This window comes from Lithobates pipiens, unplaced genomic scaffold (assembly GCF_037356315.1).
Source record: "Lithobates pipiens isolate NorthernLeopardFrog02 unplaced genomic scaffold, aLitPip1_a1.2 Scaffold_10, whole genome shotgun sequence".
Taxonomy (NCBI): domain Eukaryota; kingdom Metazoa; phylum Chordata; class Amphibia; order Anura; family Ranidae; genus Lithobates; species Lithobates pipiens.
Genome location: NW_027507686.1, coordinates 187,102,664 through 187,125,093, shown reverse-complemented (window position 1 = coordinate 187,125,093; position 22,430 = coordinate 187,102,664). Strand labels below are relative to the sequence as shown.

General features: G+C 44.5%; 1 protein-coding gene across 1 annotated transcript in view; it reads right to left on the bottom strand.

Moving 5' to 3' along the window:
- Nucleotides 1–14,711: 14,711 nt before the first annotated feature.
- SIGIRR (single Ig and TIR domain containing) overlaps nucleotides 14,712–22,430 on the bottom strand; it is a 44,703-nt gene continuing 36,984 nt past the window's right edge. The window contains exons 9-10 of the mRNA XM_077460736.1: nucleotides 16,219–16,381; nucleotides 14,712–16,128 (exon numbers count right to left, since the gene is read on the bottom strand). Of these exons, the coding sequence (XP_077316862.1) occupies nucleotides 15,965–16,128; nucleotides 16,219–16,381 (327 nt within the window). The 3' untranslated portion in view covers nucleotides 14,712–15,964. The remainder of the gene's footprint in view (nucleotides 16,129–16,218; nucleotides 16,382–22,430) is intronic.

Here is a 22,430-nt window from a genome sequence, read left to right as displayed (position 1 = left end):
GGCTGAGACAGGCCTGGGCAGAGAGCGGTAATATACCCCACCACCCGCTGCCGTACGCCCCATCCACCGCCGCCATTACAGTGGCTTCACATCCACCGGCCCTTCCCTCTCCTCTGTCCCAGCCTCCCCTCCATGCTTGCCAGCAGGGTTAGAGCCTCTGCTCGCGTGGGAAATGCTTGTTTTTAAAAATGAGCGGGGGGGGGTGGAAGTGGTTGGAGAAGGTGGGGCGGAGCACTAGGCTACACAGGCTTTAAAGTGCACTCTTTTTCAGATGCACACAGCCTATGGAGGGACACAGAGCTGACAGGCGCATGTGAGTGTGGGAGACACAGGCATTCCCAGGCAGCATTTACTTAGGCACCAGACTGAGTCTTAAGTAGTAGTGGCAGTTGCTGAACTACAGGTCTCAGCAGTCAGTGCATTTTTTTGTGGTACCTCTACCTTTTGTTGCTTTGCACTATGGGTAAAAGAGGTACAAGTACCCTGAAGAATAGGGGCTCTAAGGGGTCCCCTTCAGACTCTGAGGACCCCCCCTGCAGCACCTTCCCCCCCTGCAGGACCTGGGGAGGCTGGCCAGGGAGAGCTGTCGGGGTCAGGGGCTGCAGCTGCTTCTGACACTTCAGCCCCTGTATACATTACACAGGAGGTTTTTTCCTCAATCATAAACGGTTTAGAGGAAAGATTAGTGGCCTTAATTGCATCTTCACTCAGTGGAAGAAAACACTCTAGGCCCCCCTCTGTCACCCAGGACCCTCAGAGTGAGGAACTCTGGGATAAAGGAGAGGAATCCCCCTCAGAGGAATCGGGAGGAAACTGATGATTCCACTTCTGAGAAATCTAGTGGAGAAGGGCCCTCTCCAGCTTCTCAGGATGAGCAAATGTTGGTGCAAATTCTTGCTGGATTGGTCCATTCCATGTTTAAGTTACCCGTACCTGAATCAGTTAAAGAGCCCACTTCTTCTCTGGGTTCACTGAAACCTCCTCAAACTGCACATGCTTTTCAACCTTTTGCCACATTTCAGGCTTCAAACATAAAGATATAAAATTTTTATTTTTTGTGAAGAATCACCAACAAGTGGGACACAATTGTGAAGTGGAACGAAATCTATTGGATTTTTGAAATTTTTTTAACTAATAAAAAAATGAAAAGTGGGGCGTGCAAAATTATTCAGCCCCCTTGCGTTAATACTTTGTAGAGCCACCTTTTGCTGCGATTACAGTTGCAAGTCGCTTGGGGTATGTCTCTATCAGTTTTGCACATCGAGAGACTGAAATTCTTGCCCATTCTTCCTTGCAAAACGACTCAAGCTCAGTGAGGTTGGATGGAGAGCATTTGTGAACAGCAGTTTTCAGCTCTTTCCACAGATTCTCGATTGGATTCAGGTCTGGACTTTGACTTGGCCATTCTAACACCTGGATACCTTTATTTGTGAACCATTCCTTTGTAGATTTTGCTGTATGTTTGGGATCATTGTCTTGTTGGAAGATAAATCTCCGTCCCAGTTTCAGGTCTTTTGCAGACTCCAACAGGTTTTCATCCTAGAATGGTCCTGTATTTGGCTGCATCCATCTTCCCCTCAATTTTAACCATCTTCCCTGTCCCTGCTGAAGAAAAGCAGGCCCAAACCATGATGCTGCCACCACCATGTTTGACAGTGGGGATGGTGTGTTGAGGGTGATGAGCTGTGTTGCTTTTACGCCAAACATATCGTTTTGCATTGTGGGCAAAAAGTTAGATTTTGGTTTCATCTGACCAGAGCACCTTCTTCCACATGTTTGGTGTGTCTCCCAGGTGGCTTGTGGCAAACTTTAGACAAGACTTTTTATGGATATCTTTGAGAAATGGCTTTCTTCTTGCCACTCTTCTATAAAGGCCAGATTTGTGCAGTGTACGACTGATTGTTGTCCTATAGACAGACTCTCCCACCTCAGCTGTAGTTCTCTGCAGTTCATCCAGAGTGATCATGGGCCTCTTGGCTGCATTTCTGATCAGTCTTCTGATTGTCTGAGCTGAAAGTTTAGAGGGACGGCCAGGTCTTGGTAGATTTGCAGTGTTCTGATACTCCTTCCATTTCAAAATGATCGCTTGCACAGTGCTCCTTGGGATGTTTAAAGCTTGGGAAATCTTTTTGTATCCAAATCCGGCTTTAAACTTCTCCACAACAGTAATACAGACCTGCCTGGTGTGTTCCTTGGTCTTCATGATGCTCTCTGCGCTTTCAACAGAACCCTGAGACTATCACAGAGCAGGTGCATTTATACAGAGACTTGATTACACACAAGTGGATTCTATTTATCACCATCAGTCATTTAGGACAACATTGGATCATTCAGAGATCCTCGCTGAACTTCTGGAGTGAGTTTGCTGCACTGAAAGTAAAGGGGCCGAATAATTTTGCACGCACCACTTTTCAGTTTTTTATTTGCCAAAAAAGTTTAAAATATCCAATAGATTTCGTTCCACTTCACAATTGTGTCCCACTTGTTGGTGATTCTTCACAAAAAATTAAAATTTTATATCTTTATGTTTGAAGCCTGAAATGTGGCAAAAGGTTGAAAAGTTCAAAGGGGCCGAATACTTTCGCAAGGCACTGTATCTATTCTGAGTGGGATCACCCAGATAAACATTTTTTTCCTCCTAAAAAGTTTTCTACACTTTATCCTATGGAGGAAAAATTGACTAAGATGTGGGGTATACCGGCAGTTGACGCCGCCATTTCCTCCGTAAACAAAAGCCTGACTTGTCCTCTTGACAACGCTCAGATGCTTAGGGATCCAACTGATAAGAAAATGGAATTCCTATTAAAAAATGTTTTCTCCTTGGCAGGTTCAGTAGCACAACCTGCAGTGGCAGCAATTGGAGTCTGTCAATATTTGAGAGACCATGTTAAACAGAAGCTTAAAGCCTTACCTGAACAGCAAGGGTTAGCTAACCTTCCAGCGGCTCTGTGTTTTGCTGTTGATGCTATCAGAGATTCTATCCTTCAGACCTCTCGCCTTACGCTTGGATTGGTACACATGCGTAGAATCTTGTGGCTGAAAAATTGGTCAGCCGAATAACCATGGAAGAAACTCTTGGCGTGATTTCCCTTTTGTGGTGCAAAACTGTTTGGAGAGGACTTGGACAATTATATCCAAAGGATCTCTAGTGGGAAAAGCACCTTTTTACCAGTCAAGAAAAGGAGTAAACGCCCCTCCTTTAAACGAGCGCTTTCTCCAGTGCCAGGGGCATCAGCCTCCAGGCAGTCATGACAACCTCCTCTGTCAAGCTCTAAGGTTAAAACTCAGAGTCAACCCCAGGGACAAAATAAGTCCTTGTGAAGAATGTCTTCAAAACAAAATGCTAAGACCTCCTTATGAAGGGGCGCCCCCACTCACTCGAGTAAGGGGAAGACTACTAAAGTTCTCAGGGCTCTGGCAGGAGGAATTTCGGGACAAATGGGTGGTCTCCACAATAACTCTAGGTTACAAACTAGAATTCTGAGAATTCCCTTCACCTCGTTTCCTCAGCTCAAATGTACCCAGAGATTTAGAGAAAAAGAAGTCTCTCCTTCTAGAGTTGGAGCGACTATTGTCGCAAAAAGTTATCATGGTAGTTTCCATGCAAGTGCAGGGAATGGGGTTTTATTCAAACCTTTTCACGGTACCGAAGCCAAATGGAGATGTCAGACCCATTCTAGATCTCAAATATCTAAACCGATTTCTAGAGATAGGGTCCTTTCGCATGGAATCGATCCAATCGGTAGTCTCCATCCTACAAGGAGGAGAACTTCTGGCATCAATAGACATCAAGGATGCGTACCTGCATGTACCTATTTTCCCTGCTCGTCAAAAGTTCCTGCATTTCGAAGTAGAAAAACGCCACTTTCAGTTCGTAGCTCTGCCTTTTGGGCTAGCTACTGCACCTCAGGTGTTTACAAAGATCTTGGCCCCTCCTCTGGCCAGATTTAGGGCCCAAGGTATAACGATAATAGCATACCTAGATGACTTTCTCTTGATAGATGGTCGGTATCCCGCCTGGACCAAAATTCGGTCACCACAATCAACTACCTGGAACGCCTAGGTTGGGTCCTCAACTTAGAGAAGTCTTCTTTAAAACCAGTAAGAAGGCTAGAGTATTTGGGTCTGGTCATAGATACATCCCAGCAGAGGGTATTCCTACCCCAAGCAAAGATCAGTGCTATAAGAGAACTGATTCAGGTAGTCAGGGCAAAGAAGGGTCCTTCTATTCGTCTTTGTATGAGGTTGTTGGGGAAGATGTTGGCTTCATTCGAAGCAGTTCCCTACGCTCAGTCTCATTCAAGTCTACTGCAAAAGAGTATCCTATCGGCCTGGATCAAGAAGGTTCAGGCGTTAGATTTTCCGATGCATCTGTCCCCTACAACGCGTTGGAGCCTCAGCTGGTGGTTGATACCCGAAAAACTGCGGAAAGGGAAATCCTTTTTACCAGTTACCTGGACAGTGGTAACAACAGATGCCATTCTTTTGGGTTGGGGAGCAGTCCTGGAACAGTTGACTGTCCAAGGGAGATGGTCCAGGACCAAGAGGGCCTTACCCATCAACTGTCAATAACGAGGTAAGGAGGCCGAGATGCTGAGAGGGCTCCCCTTGCGGCCGAGTGCAGTGCAACCCTGAAGGTGGCACAGGGATGCAGTGCCCACAGTAGCACAGGTTGCCGGGTAGCAGCAGTAGATGGAAATGCTGAGCAGACCAGTCTCTGGAGGCAACTGTGCAAGAAGTCCAAGGCGGGGTCTGGGTTAAGCCGAAGGTCAAACACGGGAGGTCAATCCGGAGGTAAGAGGGATGGATGCTGAACTGGAGACCAGGAAACGGAAGTCAAGCCAAGCCGAGGTCGGGTGCCGGGAGCAGACAAGGAGTATCAGGGACAAGCCAGAAGTCGGAGCCAGGAGAGTAATCGGAAGCAGGTCAAACAAGCCGGGTCGGTAACAGGAGATCAGGTAGCGGAGATAACAGGCACGGGTACTCAGGAAGAGCTGACGATAAACCAGCAATGTGATGCTGTCAGGTGAACGTTTAAATAGGCACGACGCTTGAGTTACGTCGTGAGCGCGCCACCACGTTCGTACGCCTACGACGTGTAACGTAATGCGTTCGTACTACCCGGCGCACGCGTACTCGATCAGAAGCTCCATCAGGCGTTCGTCTGAGAATCATATCGCGTCTTCGTGGGCGCTGACGCGCGTTGACACGATCGTGTCTCACGAGGTAACTCCTATTTCCCTGACATCAACATTCTGGAGATCCGTGTGGTGTATCTAGCCCTAAAAGTCTGGATACTCGGGTTGCAGGGTTGCCCTGTCAGGATCCAGTCCGACAATGCCACAGCTGTGGCTTATATCAATCACCAAGGGGGCACCAAGAGTCGTGCAGCTCAGGAAGAAGTAAACCAGATCTTTAACTGGGCAGAAAGACATGTGCCATGCATATCGGCAGTCTTCATTCCGGGGTAGAGAACTGGCAGGCGGACTACTTGAGCTGCCAGCAGTTAGTGCCAGGGGAATGGTCTCTCCACCCCGATGTCTTTTTGGCCATATGCCAGAGATTAGAGCTGCACGATTCTGGCTAAAATGAGACTCACGACTTTTTTGCTTAGAAGATAGATCACGATTCTCTCGGCGTAACATCATCTTTCACATTAAAACAAAAAAATTTTGCTAACTTTACTGTTTTTTATAATTTTTTTTAATTATTGAAGTATATTTTTTCCCAAACAATTGCATTTGAAAGACTGCTGGGCAAACACAGTGTGACATAAAATATTGCAGCAATTGCCATTTTATTCCCTAGGGTCTCTGCTAAAATATATATATATATATATATATATATATATATATATATATATATATATATATATATATATATATATATATATATATATATATTTTTTTTTTATTTATTAATGTTTGGGGGTTCCAAGTAATTTTCTAGCAAAAAATATTGATTTTAACTTAAGAAAGAAGTGTCAGAAAAAGATTTAGACTTTAAGTGGTTAAACTTCCTGCATTTACACATGGTTGAAAGCTTGGCAGACTGCCCAGATTATTTGTTTACACAAGAAGTTCTATGCCTTTGATCTAAGGAGTTAGTTACAATGTTTCATGCAAGTTCTAAATTTGGCAGATTGCTGGGGATGCTTTATTTTGACAGCTGAGTGAGCAGATAATCTCTCCACTTGTTTATATGAAATAATCGCCTATTCTCAGTGGGAGAGATCGTCAGAGGAGAGAATCAAGATTGCGTTTTTTTAACGATTAATCGTGGAGCTCTACCAGAGATGGGGGGTTCCGGATGTAGATCTCTTTGCGTCCAGGTTCAACAACAAGGTCGACAACTTTGTGTCAAGAATGAGGGATCCTCTTCCATGCGGGACAGAAGCGTTGGTTCTCTCTGATTAATGCGTTCCCTCCTATTCTGCTACTGCCAAGACTGCTTTGCAGGATCAGGCAGGAAAAGAAGTCGGTGCTTCTGGTGGCCCCAGCATGGTCCAGAAGAGCTTGGTATGCAGAAATAGTGAAGATGGCGGTAGGCTCTCCTTGGACCCTACCATCCCTTCCAGACCTGCTATCCCAGGGACCAGTATTCCATCCTACCTTACAAACGCTAAATTTAACGGTTTGGCTATTGAAACCCACATTGTGAAGAATCATGGGCTTTCGGGCCCTGTGATATCTACCTTGATTAATGCAAGAAAGCCAGCTTCCAGAATGATTTATCATAGAGTCTGGAAAGCATATGTCTCCTGGTGTGAATCCAGGGGTTGGCACCCCAGAAAATATGTCGTAGGCAGAATCCTCGAATTTCTACGAAATGGGTTAGAGATGAAACTGGCCTTGATTACCATCAAGGGCCAAGTCTCGGCCTTATCGGTTCTGTTTCAACGTCCACTTGCTTCACATTCTTTGGTCCGAAGCTTCATACAAGGGGTAACGTGCCTTAATCCTCCAGTTAGGGCGCCTCTGAACCCCTGGGATTTGAATTTGGTTCTGTCAGCTTTACAGACGCAGCCTTTTGAACCGATACATCAGATTCCCTTAGTTCTGTTGACAAGGAAATATATTTTTCTGGTGGCCATTTCTTCTGCCAGAAGAGTATCAGAATTAGCGGCCCTCTCTTGTAAAGAACCGTATCTGATAATGCACAAGGATAGAGAGGTGTTACACCCTCATCCTAGTTTTCTACCGAAGGTGGTCTCAGGTTTTCATCTAAACCAAGATATTGTTCTGCCTTCCCTTTTTCCAAATCCCTGTTCTACGGAAGAGAAGTCACTACATTCTTTGGATGTAGTGAGACAAGTCAAAGCCTATCTGGAAGCAACGGCTCAGGTTCGCAAAACTGATGTTTTGTTCGTATTGCCAGAGGGTCCTAAGAGAGGACAGGTAGCGTCAAAATCTACCATTGCTAAATGGATTCGACAAGTAATTGTTCAAGCTTATGGTTTGAAGCAAAAGATTCCGCCTTTTCAGCTCAAGGAGCACTCCACTAGGGCTATTAGTGCTTCGTGGGCGGTGCATCACCAGGCCTTCATGGCTCAAATCTGCAAGGCCGCAACCTGGTCATAAATCCATACATTCACCAAATTTTATCAGGTGGATGTGAGAAGGCATGAGGACATTGCCTTTGGGCGTAGTGTGCTGCAGGCAGCGGTACAGGGTCCTCAGGTCTGATTATACCCTATGTTGTGTGGTTCCCCTCCCCTCAGATAGCATTGCTCTGGGACATCCCATCAGTAATTACCGAGTCTCTCTGTCCCGTGATGTACGAGAAAGAAAATGGATTTTTACAGGTAAGCTGTTATAAAAATCCTATTTTCTTTTGAGGTACATCACAGGACACAGAGGTCCCTCCCCTCTTCTAATACACTTACATTGCTTTGCTACAAAACTGAGGTACCTCCAGTAGGGGGAGGGGTTATATGGGGGATTGAACTTCCTGTCTAGGGTGTGCCAGTGTCCAATCACCTAGTGATACCCTATAACCCATCAGTAATTACTGAGTCTCTGTGTCCCGTGATGTACCTCAAAAGAAAAGGATTTTACAAGTAAGCTGTTATAAAAATCCTATTTTTTACTTCATCAAACATTTGGGCAATATAGTGTGTTTTAGTGCATTAAAATAAAAAAAAGTGTTTTTTCCCCAAAAAAATGCATTTGAAAAATCGCTGCGCAAATACTGTGCAAAAAAAAATAAAAAATTAAACGCACCATTTTAATCTGTAGGGCCTTTGATTTTAAAAAAATATATAATGTTTGGGAGTTCAAAGTAATTTTTTTGCAAAAAAAATAATATTTTTCATGTAAACAAAAAGTGTCAGAAAGGGATTGTCTTCAAGTGGTTAGAAGAGTGGGTGATGTGTGACATAAGCTTCTAAATGTTGAGCATTATATGCCAGGACAATTCAACCCCCTTCCCCCAAATGACCCCATTTTGGAAAGTAGACACCCCAAGCTATTTGCTGAGAGGCATGTGGAGTCCATGAAATATTTTATATTGTGACAGAAGTTGCGGGAAAAATAAAAAAAATTTTTTGCACCAAGTTGTCACTAAATGATATATTGCTCAAACATGCCATGGGCATATGTGAAATTACACCCCAAAATACATTCTGTTGCTTCTCCGGAGTACGGGCATACCACATGTGTGAGACTTTTTGGGAGCCTAGCCGTGTACGGGACCCCAAAAACCAAGCACCGCCTCCCAAAAAGTCCTACACATGTGGTATCCCTGTACTTAGGAGAAGCAGCAGAAGGTATTTTTGGGTGTAATTCCACATATGCCTATGGCATGTTTGAGCAATATATCATTTAGTGATAACTTTGTACAAAAACAAAAATGTGCGGAATTTTCTGGCAACTTGTGATAAAATATTCCATGGACTTAACATGCCTCTCAGCAAATAGCTTGGGGTGTTTACTTTCCAAAATGGGGTCATTTGGGGGGTTTATGCCATCTTGGCATTTTATGGCCTTCAAAACTGTTATAGATAGTGAGGAGTGAAATCAAAAATGTACTCCCTTTAGAACTCCTGAAGGCGGTGATTGGTTTTCAAGCCCTGTACGCAGCTAGGCTCCCAAAAAGTCCCACACATGTGGCATCCCCGTACTCAGGAGAAGCAGCAAAATGTATTTTTGGGTGCAATTCCTGCATATAACTATGGCATGTGTGAGCAATATATCATTTAGTGACAACTTTTTGTAAAAAATTTTTTTTGTCATTATTCAATCACTTGGGACAAAAGAAAATTAAATACTGTATTCAATGGGCTCAACATGCCTCTCAACAATTTCCTTGGGGTGTCTACTTTCCAAAATGGGGTCATTTGGGGGGGGGGTTGTACTGCCCTGCCATTTTAGCACCTCAAGACATGAGATAGGCAGTCATAAACTAAAAGTTGCGTAAATTCCAGAAAATGTATCCTAGTTTGTAGACGCTATATCTTTTGCGCAAACCAATAAATATACCATATATACTCGAGTATAGGCCGACCCGAATATAAGCCGAGGCCCCCAATTTACCACAAAAAAACTGGGAAACTTATTGACTCGTGTATAAGCCGAGGGTGAGACATCCCTGTGTCCATCCCTGTGTCCCGTCCATCCCTGTGTCCATTCCTGTGTCCCGTCCGTCCCTGTGTCCATCCCTGTGTCCCGTCCGTCCCTGTGTCCATCCCTGTGTCCCGTCCGTCCCTGTGTCCCGTCCGTCCCTGTGTCCCGTCCGTTGCTGTGTCCCGTCCGTCGCTGTGTCCCGTCCATCCCTGCCTACCTGTGCCAATCTGCAGCCTCTGTGTGCCATGCTCTCCTCGTCTGACAGACGGCGGCCATTCCTCTGTTCAAAAGCCGCGCCTCCCTGTCTGTGATAGGCGGAACACTCAATTTCCCAGCAGTCAGTGTTTCGCCTATCACGGACATCCTCTCATCCTCGTCCGTAGTATGAGAATGAGCGGATGTCCGTGATAGGCGGAACACTGACTGCTGGGAAATTGAGTGTTCCGCCTATCACAGACAGGGAGGCGCGGCTTTTGAATAGTAGAATGGCCGCCGTCTGTCTGCTCGACACGCTGATCGGGCAGGCAGACGGCGATGACTCGAGTATAAGCCGAGGGGGGCACTTTCAGCCTCAAAAAAGAGGCTGAAAATCTCGGCTTATACTCGAGTATATACGGTACACTTATTGAATTTTTTTTACCAAAGACATGTGGTGGAATACATTTTGGCCTACATGTATGATTAAATTGCGTTTATTAAAAAAAAATTATAACAAAAAGTAGAAAATAAAATTTTTCCATTATGTCGCAAAAAAATGAAAATTGCATGAGACAATCAAATACCATCAAAAGAAAGCTCTATTTGTGGATGTAAAAAAAAGGGGCAAATATTGTTTGGGTACAACATTGCATGACCGCGTAATTACCAGTTAACCACTTGCCGACCGCCGCACGACGATATACGTCGGCAGAATGGCACGGGCAGGCATATGGGCGTATATATAAGTCCCTGCCTGCCCGCGGGTGGGGGGCCCGATCGGGCCCCCCCCCCGGTGCCTGCGGCGGTCGGCATTCCTTCGAGAGCGATCCGGGATGAGGGGGCGGCCATTCATTCATGGCCACCCCCTCGCGATCGCTCTCGACGAATGGAAATCCTCCGTGACATCACTTCCTCTCCTGTAATGTAAACACAGGAGAGGAAGTGATGTATTCTCTCCTCCGTGTCGGTATTTTTCGTTCCGGCACCGAGGAGAGAGCATCGGTGAGTTGCACCAACACACCACACATACAGTAGAACATGCCAGGCACACTCACACCCCCCCTTTACCCCCCGATCACCCCCCCAATTACCCCTGCCCCCCCCAGTCACAGTGACACCAATTGCTTTTTTTTTTTTTTTTTTTTTTTTTTTTTTTGCATTGGTGTCATTTGTGACTGTAATAACTGTTAGGGCAGTTAGGGTTAGCCCCCTTTAGTTCTAAGGTACCCCCCTAACCCCCCCCCAATAAAGGTTTAACCCCGTGATCACCCCCCGTCGCCAGTGTCACTAAGGCTGGGTTCACATTGCAGCGGTTTGAGAACGGATGTGATTCGCACCGCACTGCAGTGCAAATCACATCCGATCTCTGTGCGATTCGAGTTCAGCCATACAGATAGTATGGCTGAATTCGTGTCGCACCCGCCGCAAACTTTTTTTGGTCCGCAGCAGAATCGGATCGCATGGGTGTTCACACCATGCGATCCGAGTTTGCAGATCGCACTGCGATATGCGAACTGATCTGGGGGTGTCATTAACATTTCACTGACACTCCCAGCAGTTCGCATAGGGCAGTGTGAACTGCCGCCGGGAGGCATGCGATGCGGGAACCCGCCGCGGATTCGTGGCGTTCCCGCATCGCTCCAGTGTGAACCCAGCCTAATAAGCGATCATTTTTCTGATCGCTGTATTAGTGTCACAGGTGACGCTAGTTAGGCAGGTAGGTATTTAGGTTCGCCGCAACTTTTTATAGCGCCAGGGACCCCCATATACTACCGCATAAAGCCCCCTGATTGCCCCCTAGTTAACCCTTTCACCAGTGATCACCATATAACTGTTACAGGTGACGCTGGTTGGTTAGTTATTTTTTTATAGTTTCAGGGCACCCGCCATTTATTACCTAATAAAGGTTTAACCCCCTGATCACCCGGCGGGTGTCATTTGTGACTGTAATAACTGTTAGGGCAGTTAGGGTTAGCCCCCTTTAGTTCTAAGGTACCCCCCTAACCCCCCCAATAAAGGTTTAACCCCGTGATCACCCCCCGTCGCCAGTGTCACTAAGGCTGGGTTCACATTGCAGCGGTTTATGAGAACGGATGTGATTCGCACCGCACTGCAGTGCAAATCACATCCGATCTCTGTGCGATTCGAGTTCAGCCATACAGATAGTATGGCTGAATTCGTGTCGCACCCGCCGCACCTGCCGCAAACTCGCACGGGACCCTTTTTTTGGTCCGCAGCAGAATCGGATCGCATGGGTGTTCACACCATGCGATCCGAGTTTGCAGATCGCACTGCGATATGCGAACTGATCTGGGGGTGTCATTAACATTTCACTGACACTCCCAGCAGTTCGCATAGGGCAGTGTGAACTGCCGCCGGGAGGCATGTGATGCGGGAACCCGCCGCGCATTCGTGGCGTTCCCACATCGCTCCAGTGTGAACCCAGCCTAATAAGCGATCGTTTTTCTGATCACTGTATTAGTGTCACAGGTGACGCTAGTTAGGCAGGTAGGTATTTAGGTTCGCCGCAGCTTTTTATAGCGCCAGGGACCCCCATATACTACCGCATAAAGCCCCCTGATTGCCCCCTAGTTAACCCTTTCACCAGTGATCACCATATAAGTGTTACAGGTGACGCTGGTTGGTTAGTTATTTTTTTTATAGTTTCAGGGCACCCGCCATTTATTACCTAGTCTCACTAGTGTACCCCTAAATTTAGGGGTGTCTACTTTCCAAAATGGGGTCATTTGGGGGGGGTTTGTGCCATCTTGGCATTTTATGGCCTTCAAAACTGTAACGCCCTTAGAAAGCCTGAAAGCGGTGCTTGGTTTTCGGGGCCCCGTACGCGGCTAGGCTCCCAAAAAGTCCCACATATGTGGTATCCCCGTACTCAGGAGAAGCAGCAGAATTTATTTTGGGGTGTCATTTCACATATGCCCATGGCATGCATGAGCAATATATCATTTAGTGACAACTTTGTGAAAAAAAAAAAAAAAAAAAAGTTTGTAATTTTCCCGCAACTTGTGGCAAAATATAAAATATTCCATGAACTCAACATGCCTCTCAGCAAATAGCTTGGGGTGTCTACTTTCTAAAATGGGGTCATTTGTGGGGGTTTTGTGCCATCTTGGCATTTTATGGCCTTCAAAACTGTAATAGGTAGCGAGAAGTGAACTCAAAAATTTACGCCCTTAGAAAGCCTGAAGGCGGTGCTTGGTTTTCGGGGCCCCGTACGCGGCTAGGCTCCCAAAAAGTCCCACATATGTGGTATCCCCGTACTCAGGAGAAGCAGCAGAATTTATTTTGGGGTGTCATTTCACATATGCCCATGGCATGCGTGAGCAATATATAATTTAGTGACAACTTTGTGAAAAAAAAAAAAAAAAAAAAAAAGTTTGTAATTTTCCCGCAACTTGTGGCAAAATATAAAATATTCCATGGACTCAACATGCCTCTCAGCAAATAGCTTGGGGTGTCTACTTTCTAAAATGGGGTCATTTGTGGGGGTTTTGTGCCATCTTGGCATTTTATGGCCTTCAAAACTGTAATAGGTAGTGAGAAGTGAACTCAAAAATTTACGCCCTTAGAAAGCCTGAAGGCGGTGCTTGGTTTTCGGGGCCCCGTACGCGGCTAGGCTCCCAAAAAGTCCCACATATGTGGTATCCCCGTACTCAGGAGAAGCAGCAGAATTTATTTTGGGGTGTCATTTCACATATGCCCATGGCATGCATGAGCAATATATCATTTAGTGACAACTTTGTGAAAAAAAAAAAAAAAAAAAAGTTTGTAATTTTCCCGCAACTTGTGGCAAAATATAAAATATTCCATGAACTCAACATGCCTCTCAGCAAATAGCTTGGGGTGTCTACTTTCTAAAATGGGGTCATTTGTGGGGGTTTTGTGCCATCTTGGCATTTTATGGCCTTCAAAACTGTAATAGGTAGCGAGAAGTGAACTCAAAAATTTACGCCCTTAGAAAGCCTGAAGGCGGTGCTTGGTTTTCGGGGCCCCGTACGCGGCTAGGCTCCCAAAAAGTCCCACATATGTGGTATCCCCGTACTCAGGAGAAGCAGCAGAATTTATTTTGGGGTGTCATTTCACATATGCCCATAGCATGTGTGAGCAATATATCATTTAGTGACAACTTTGTGTAAAAAAAAAAAAATAATTTTTTTTTTGTCATTATTCAATCGCTTGAGGCAAAAAAATAAAATATTCAATGGGCTCAACATGCCTCTTATCAATTTCCTTAGGGGGTCTACTTTCCAAAATGGGGTCATTTGGGGGGGGTTTTGTACTGCCCTGCCATTTTAGCACCTCAAGAAATGAGATAGGCAGTCGTAAACTAAAAGCTGCGTAAATTCCAGAAAACGTACCTTAGTTTGTAGATGTGACAACTTTTGCGCAAACCAATAAATATACAATTATTGACTTTTTTTTTACCAAAGACATGTGGCTGAATACATTTTGGCCTAAATGTATGACTAAAATTGAGTTTATTGGATTTTTCTAATAACAAAAAGTAGAAAATATCATTTTTTTTCACAATTTGCGGTCTTTTTACGTTTATATCGCAAAAAATAAAAATCGCAGAGGCAATCAAATACCATCAAAAGAAAGCTCTATTTGTGGGAAGAAAAGGACGCAAATTTTGTTTGGGTACAACATTGCATGACCGCGCAATTACCAGTTAAAGCAGCGCAGTGCCAAAGTGTAAAAAGACCTCTGGTCATTTACCAGCAAAATGGTCCGGTCTGAAAGTGGTTAAAGCAGCGCAGTGCCAAATTGTAAAACATGCTCTGGTTATTGAGCAGCCAAATCCTCTGGGGCTTAAGTGGTTAAATTGAAAAACCATGAGGGTTTACAACCCCTTTAATTCTTAACTAAACAATTTTATGATGTCATATGCGACTAGAGTTATACTTTCCTGTAATAAGATTATCTTAATGCTACCATGTAAAATTTTATTTTTTACTCATTACATTCAATGTCTTCTGATAATCTTTAATAAAATACTTGTACAAGAAAAAAAGTAAATTTTTCTAGCAAGTTTAAAGGCACATTGCAAGTCAATAGAAATTATTAACAAAAAGGAAAAATACAGCAAATCAGCATTTAAAACCTTAGATCTTTCTATGCTTTTACCTGCAATTTTTAGGTTGGTGCACTTCCAACCAGATCTTCGGTTGTAAAAACAACAGTATGCATCAAGTCTACCTATGACCAACACTTTCTATTAAAACTATTAAACAATAAATAGCGTTGATGGTGCGCTGCATTGACCACTTTGATCATTTTTGGAATTAAAACCTGGTTTGAAATAGTGCTAAATTGTTGGTGTACAGTCAGCATACATGTAACTCCTAATGATAGGAGTCTTAGCTATGGGTGGTCTAACTACGAGTACTATAACAACAGGTGGTCAGAAGAAGCCAGCTGATATCTAATGGCTTATAAAGGAAAGGGATATCCCAACAAGGCACAACCATGCAATGAATATCAATACTGAACCTGAGACATGGGAGGCTAGAGACTTCTAAACAATGAGGCCCCTAACTGACTATGTCTTCCACTTGCCATATCAGCTATTGCAACACCCTCATATTTTTCACAGTTTAATCCTCCATGGACCTTCACTACTCTTGGTGCTTCTATCAAAAACAAATCCATACCTGGCATGTTGATCTATTTTCAACACATATAAAGGTTCTGTAGAGTATTTAAAAACAGTTTTTTTTTTCATTATTTAATTCTAAAGATAGTAGTAAGGGGCAAACTAAGGAGATATTGGAAAACACGGGATGGTAGGAACTCCGAGACATAGAGATTTTGACTTTAGTTTTTGCCTATGTAGTTTTTCTTATATTTCACATATTCATATCCCTGATTGATGCAAGAGAATCCTACTATTATTGCTGTTACGCTGCAGAACAGTCAGACATAAAATGATATAAAGTATGGTACAATAAGCATTGGTATTGTGAATTGTACCTGTGTCATACAGTTACTGTTCCTTGATTGCATACAACCATGCATTAAGAAGAAACTTAACCAACATTGACCACCACTGGTTACCAATGTCTCTGCTTGTTTCAAAACATTAATACTCTGTTCCTTCAATTTCTTGCCATGTCCACACCAAGTTCTTTAGTCTTGCTGTTTTTTTTTTACATGTCATACAGTCTTTCTCTTCCCTCATTCCTCTAAAGGTCAGGTTCAGTCACCAGACAATAATAATCTGCTCTGGCTGAGTAGTTTCGAGATCCTAAGTCGGAGATGTCTACATCTGCAGCATTCTCCTTGTTTCCCACTTGCCTCACTGGAGCCATCCGAGGTGGTGGAGCTTTATAAAAAGTCCTTCGGACCCCTGGAGGGAAAAGATCACTTTAGTAGGAGGGAAAACACACAAGGCACAAAGTGATACATGAAGGTAAAGCATGCTTGGGTCAGGTGGTACCTAGGTCTCCATCAGGGTCAGGATCTGCAGTCTCACTGTTTACTGTCAACATGGGATCCCTATCATCTTGGTTCTGTAGTTGAGGGTCCCCTCTCCCTTCTGATAGAGATATTTTCTGAGGCAGAACAAGGCGTAACTCCTTCCAGAAATCACTTGCAGGAGACTGCAGAAAAGAGGCAGTGACACTAGTTATGTAAACCAATAAATGTTTTACTGTGGGGAAGCAAAAATCTGGACGTTTGAAAGAACTTTGAAAACAAGCTTCTTTATGAAAAAAAAAAAAAAAAGTTAAAGCGGAACTTTACACTTGATAACAAAATAATGTCCTTTAGCAAAGAGCATACCTTCCATATTAATGATTATGCTACCCAAATAAGTGTATGCTGTAAACTAACTCCAGCATTTCTCCTGTTTCTTTTTGCTGGAGGCTGCCATTTTGCTGAAGCTCAGGGCCAATGAGCAGCAGTAAACCTTTAGGCTGTCAGCAGATTGCCCTCTACATTTTCAGCACAGTGCCCAAAAATAGAGAGCAACCGAGCATGTGCAAAGCAGGGTGAGCCAGGGTATTACTGGATTTTAAACAGCATAGGCATCTATTTTGAATGTTTTACATAGCTATACCTGCCAAGGGGGGGGGGGGGGGGGCAGCCTAAAGTGATCTAGCAGGACTGAATTTTCAGACTAAAGTTCCACTTTAACAAATACATTCATTATATGAGACCATTGCACATCATAACTAAATACTTTTCATATACAGGTTTGACTTAGTACTGCTGGCAGTAAGGAATCTGAAGTATGTATGCCTGAGCAAAATGTCAGAAAACATATACAGTACATATCTCATATATACACACACATTTTCCCATGATTTGTCTCTTTAAATATACCTGGCAGAAAACCAATGAGATGGGACTTCCTGTGCTGCATTTATCAGCCCCATCAATCATCATCTCTGCCCAATTCACTTCTGTGGACTACAGAACATCTCCCCTCTGTGTTATGGAGATTAGGAGAGTAGGCTCTGTTCTGTAGTCCTAATGCACTTTCTGCCTTAAAGTGATTGTAAAGCTTTGGTTTAAAAAAAAAAACCCATAACAAACATGTCATACTTCCCTCGATTGTGAAGTCCGTTTCGAGTGCCCCCGATCCTCGACTTCTTGGGTCCCTCGGTGGCTCTCGTGGCTCCTCCTCTTATCAGATAACCCCCTAGGAGAAGCGTTCACCCAGGGGGGGGGGGGTTACTTTGCGGGCGCACTCCCGAGTCCAGTATTCAGCGTCCATAGACTCCAAACGTAAGACTCTGCCCCAGCGCCCGCGTTACTGGATTTGATTGACATCAATGACTGCACTGCTACCCATCCCTACTTCCGAGAGATCTCGCCGCGGCAAGTTATAGCGTTTAAAAAATAGGGGATAGTTTATAGCATTTTTATTAATATTTTTTTTTAATTAGTAATGGCCCCGATCCTCGACTTCTTGGGTCCCTCGTGGCTCTCGTGGCTCCTCCTCTTATCAGATAACCCCCTAGGAGAAGCGTTCACCCGGGGGGGGGGGGGAGGGTTACTTTGCGGGCGCACTCCCGAGTCCAGTATTCAGCGTCCATAGACTCCAAACGTAAGACTCTGCCCCAACGCCCGCGTTACTGGATTTGATTGACATCAATGACTGCACTGCTACCCATCCCTACTTCCGAGAGATCTCGCCGCAGCAAGTTATAGCGTTTAAAAAATAGGGGATAGTTTATAGCATTTTTATTAATATTTTTTTTAAATTAGTAATGGCAGCTATTATTATCGTGACTGCAACATTATGGCGGACAGATCGGACACTTTTGGCACGATTTTGGGACCATTCACATTTATACAGCGATCAGTGCAATTAAAAATGCATTGATTACTGTGTAAATGTGACTGGCAGTGAAGGGGTTAACCACTGGGTGGTGCTGTAGGGGTTAAGTGTGTCCTAGGGAGTGATTCTAATGGTGGGGGAGGGGCTGTGTGTGACAGGACACTTTGTGACAGTGTCACTAGGTAGAAAGGGGAAATGCTTGTTTACATTAGCATTTCCCCGTTCTTCCTCTCCGTGAGACAATCGCAGGTATCACCGTGGACATCGAGTTCACGAAGCTCCCGGCAAGCGTGTGCATGCCCGCCTCTTAAAGGGCAACATGCAGGTACGTGATTCTGCCTGTACGTGCCCTTCTGCCGCAGTATATCTGCGCGAGGCGGTCAGGAAGCGGTTAAGTAGCACAGAAGATTTTTATAACAGCCTACACCAGGGATTCTCAACTAGGGTTCCTCCAGATGTTGCTGGGGGTTCCTTAAACAATGAGTGATTTCTGCATCTCAGATAAGTTCCCATTGACATCAATGAACTTTTTAGCTATCTGTAATGCCGCGTACACACGATCGGAATTCTCGTCAGAAAAAAATCTGATGGTTTTCCCGAAGGAATTTCCCGACGGAATTTCGACGGAATTCCGCTCAAGCTGTCTTGCCTACACATGGTCACACCAAATTCCAATCGTTTAGAACGCGGTGACGTACAACACGTACAACGGGACTAGAAAAAGTTCAATACCCAGTAGCCAATAGCTTCCGTCTCGTAGTTGAATCTGAGCATGCGTGATTTTTGGCGTGTCGGAATTGCATACACATAACCGGAATTACAATCGTGTGTACGCAGCATAAGGAGGTAATTTTTCCCAATGATCACAAATGTAAGGAGCATTCTTCCTACTGACCATCACGCTAATGTATCATGAGCTGTAGATATAATAATTGTTAGCAGTGGTTCAGTGAACCAGAACGTTATTTCAAGGGTTCCTCTGTCTTAAAGAGGTTGAGAAAGGCTGGTCTACACACTCCCCAGTTACCTCCATGGGTGATATAGTTTCACCATCCACGGCGGGGGGAGGCGGTCACAAGCTGGTGCTGACCAATAGGAATCGCTCGGATCTGTCCTGGTCACCATCTACTTCCTGGACCGGGATGTTGGCTCATAGATGACCAATCATGTAAATCCTGCCGCCTCTGCAATTCTTGACGATGTTCACATAGGTCTGCCACAAATCTGTCTCCTGATGAGGCCTCCCACTCACATTGCTAGAGTCTAGAATGAGGAAATACTACTTTGTCTTGTCTGTAGCAGACTGATAACATCGTATCTAATCCACCTGACCGGAACTCAAGGATGGTTTTTGAGTGATAAAAGGGACAGCTTTTTTTAAAGCCTCTCCACAGCACTTATTTTAATATAGTCTATACCTAAAACCTAATTGACCTAATAGTTAAACTAAGTCCCAGACCATTAACATTAACCCAACCTCCTAAATAATCCCTAACACTAAGGTTCTCACACATGGGCTTGTCCACAATACGGATTCCGCTTGATCAGCAGGAGATCAATCCATTGATCCCCGCTGAGCAGGCGGGTGACAGGTCCGTCTCCACTCACTGTGTAGAGATTGGATGAAAATGGATCGCCTGTCTGTTTTCATCCGATCTGATCCTCCAGATGGAGGGAAAATAGGGTTTCCATCCGTCTGGATTTCACAGACAGGATCGGATCAGATATCGGTGGATGTCAGCAGACAAGTCACCACTGACATCTGCCACTCCATAGAGGTGAATGGAGGCTCCGATCAGGTCCACCAGAAAAAATGACAGGCGGATCTGAACAGAGTGCCTGTGTGAAAGGGGCCTAACTAACCATTTTTTCTTAATACTTAAAGTGGAGTTCACCCAAAAATAGAACTTCCGCTTTAAGGGAAGGTGACCCCCTGACATACCACATTTCGTATGTCATTTTTTGGGGGGGGGGGAGAGGAAACCCTCTTTTTAGACGGTTCCAGCTCCCACTTCCTCCCGGGGGAACCACGACGCTGGAAGTAAGTTCACCTCTCACCCCTCCCTCTCGGCAATCATCTGGGACACGTCACAGGTCCCAGATGATTGCCTGGCCAATAACAGCATGGCTCGCGCATGCGCAGTGCATGCCCGGCTGTGAAGCCACAGCCGGGCGCCCACAGTGACAATGCCGGGGCCGCAGAGAGGAGCTTCGTTCCCCCGCATCGCTGGATCCTGGGACAGGTTAGTGTCCGATTATTTAAAGTCAGCAGCTGCAGTATTTGTTGCTGCTGACTTTTATTTTTATTTTTTTTTCCTGGGAACTCCGCTTTAACATGTTCTGCATTAGGACTTGCTGCTGTGAAAGTTCACAGTGACTTTGCTGAAAGATACCAGCACCAAACTTCCACATACTTATCTGAGTTTCCTCTGTGTGTCCTTGAAAAGGTAAAATACATATACAGAACAATGACTTTATTTTGTGTGCATATGTGTGATGATGCTGGGAGCAAGTTCCTCTGTATCCAGAGACAGATGGTAATATTTTTGTGTCTTTTGTAAAGTACTGCATTAAAAAATGTTGGCCCTTTATGAATGACTAAGATTAAATAATATACAGCAGGTAAAATAAGTATTGAACACGTCAATATATTTCTAAAGGTGCTCTTGACGTGACATTTTCACCATGTCGGTAACAACACATGCGATCCACACATACAAAGAGACCAAAACAAATAAGTTCAGAAATTAAAGTGGTTGTAAACCCTTACAAACCACTTTGACCTACAGGTAAGCCTAGATTAAGGCTTACCTGTAGGTCCAAGAAATATATATTTGCCAAAAGACAGGCACCGCTGTCTATGGCGCATGCGCTGTAGACAGCGGCGCGCAGGCGCACTGAACGCGCCGCTGTTAACGGCGATATGCCGTGAGTGGCGGCGCGTGTGCGCATGCACGGGAGTGACGTCATCGCGGCTCCGTCGAATGACAGCGCCGGAGCAGTGAGACCCACCAAGAAGATAGAGGCTCCGTACACAAGGGGACAGCGGTGACTTCGCTGGCTCCTGTGTCAGGTAAGTGACACATAATGGACTACTATGCGCTGCATAGTAGCCCATTATGCTTTACCTTTGCAGGGAATCAAAGAGGAAGTAAACTCATCAGGGTTTACTTCCTCTTTAAGTTATGTGTAATAAAATGGAAGTACTGAACACGCTAACTGAAATGTATTTAATACAAAATCCTTTGTTGGTACTGACAGCTTCAACATGCCTCCTGTATAGAGAAATTAGTCACATGAATTGCTCAGGAGTGATTTTGGCCCATTCTTCCACACAGTCTTCAAATCTCGAAGGTTCTGTGAGCCTCTTCTATCAACTCTGATCTTTAGTTCTTTCCATAGATTTTCTATTGGATTCAAATCAGGTGATTGGCTGGGTCGTTCTAGCAGCTTTATTTTCTTTCTTTGAAACCAATTGGGAGTTTCCTTGGCTTTGTGTTTGGGATCATTGTCTTGCTGAAAGGTCCACCCTTATTTCATCTTCATCATCCTGGAAGAGGGCAGCAGATTTTTATCAAGAATGTCTTAATACATTTTTCCATTCATCTTTTCTTCAATGGCATAAAGTTTGCCAGTACCGTATGGTGAAAAACAGCCCCACACCATGATGTTCCCACCTCCAAACTTCACTGTTGGTATGGGGGTGTTTTTGGGGTGATGCGCAGGGCAATTGGACCTCCAAACATGGTGTGTGTTATGGCATCCAAAGAGTTCAATTTTGGTCTTATCTGACTAGACTATATTCTCTCAGTATTTCACAGGCGTGTCTAAATGTTGTGCAGAACACTTTAAACGAGCTTCAACATTCTTTTTCTTCAGCAATGGAGCCTTGCGTGGTGAGCGTGCGTACAGGCCATGGCGGTTGAGAGCATTACTTATTGTTTTTCTTGAAACAATTGTACCCGGTCTTTCTGAGGCTCTCCACAAGTGGTCCTTGACTCTTGGACGTCTCTTTTATTTTCACTCCTCTGTCACAAATCTTGCAAGAAGCCCCTGGTCATGACCGGTTTATGGTGAAATGATGTTCTTTCCACTTCCAGATTATGGCCCTAACAGTGCTGGAGCTTTCAGAAGTTCAGAAATCCTTCTGTAACCAATGCAATCAGTAGGTTTTGCAACAATAATGCCCTGTACAAACGGTCTGACTTTCCGGAAACAAAATCCGTCTGATTTTTTTCCGACGGATTTTGGCCTAAACTTGTCTTGCATACACACAGTCACAAAAGTTGTCAGTTGTTCAGAACAAGATGACGTAGAACACGTACAACGGGACTGTAAACGGGCCAGTAGCCAATAGCTTTCAT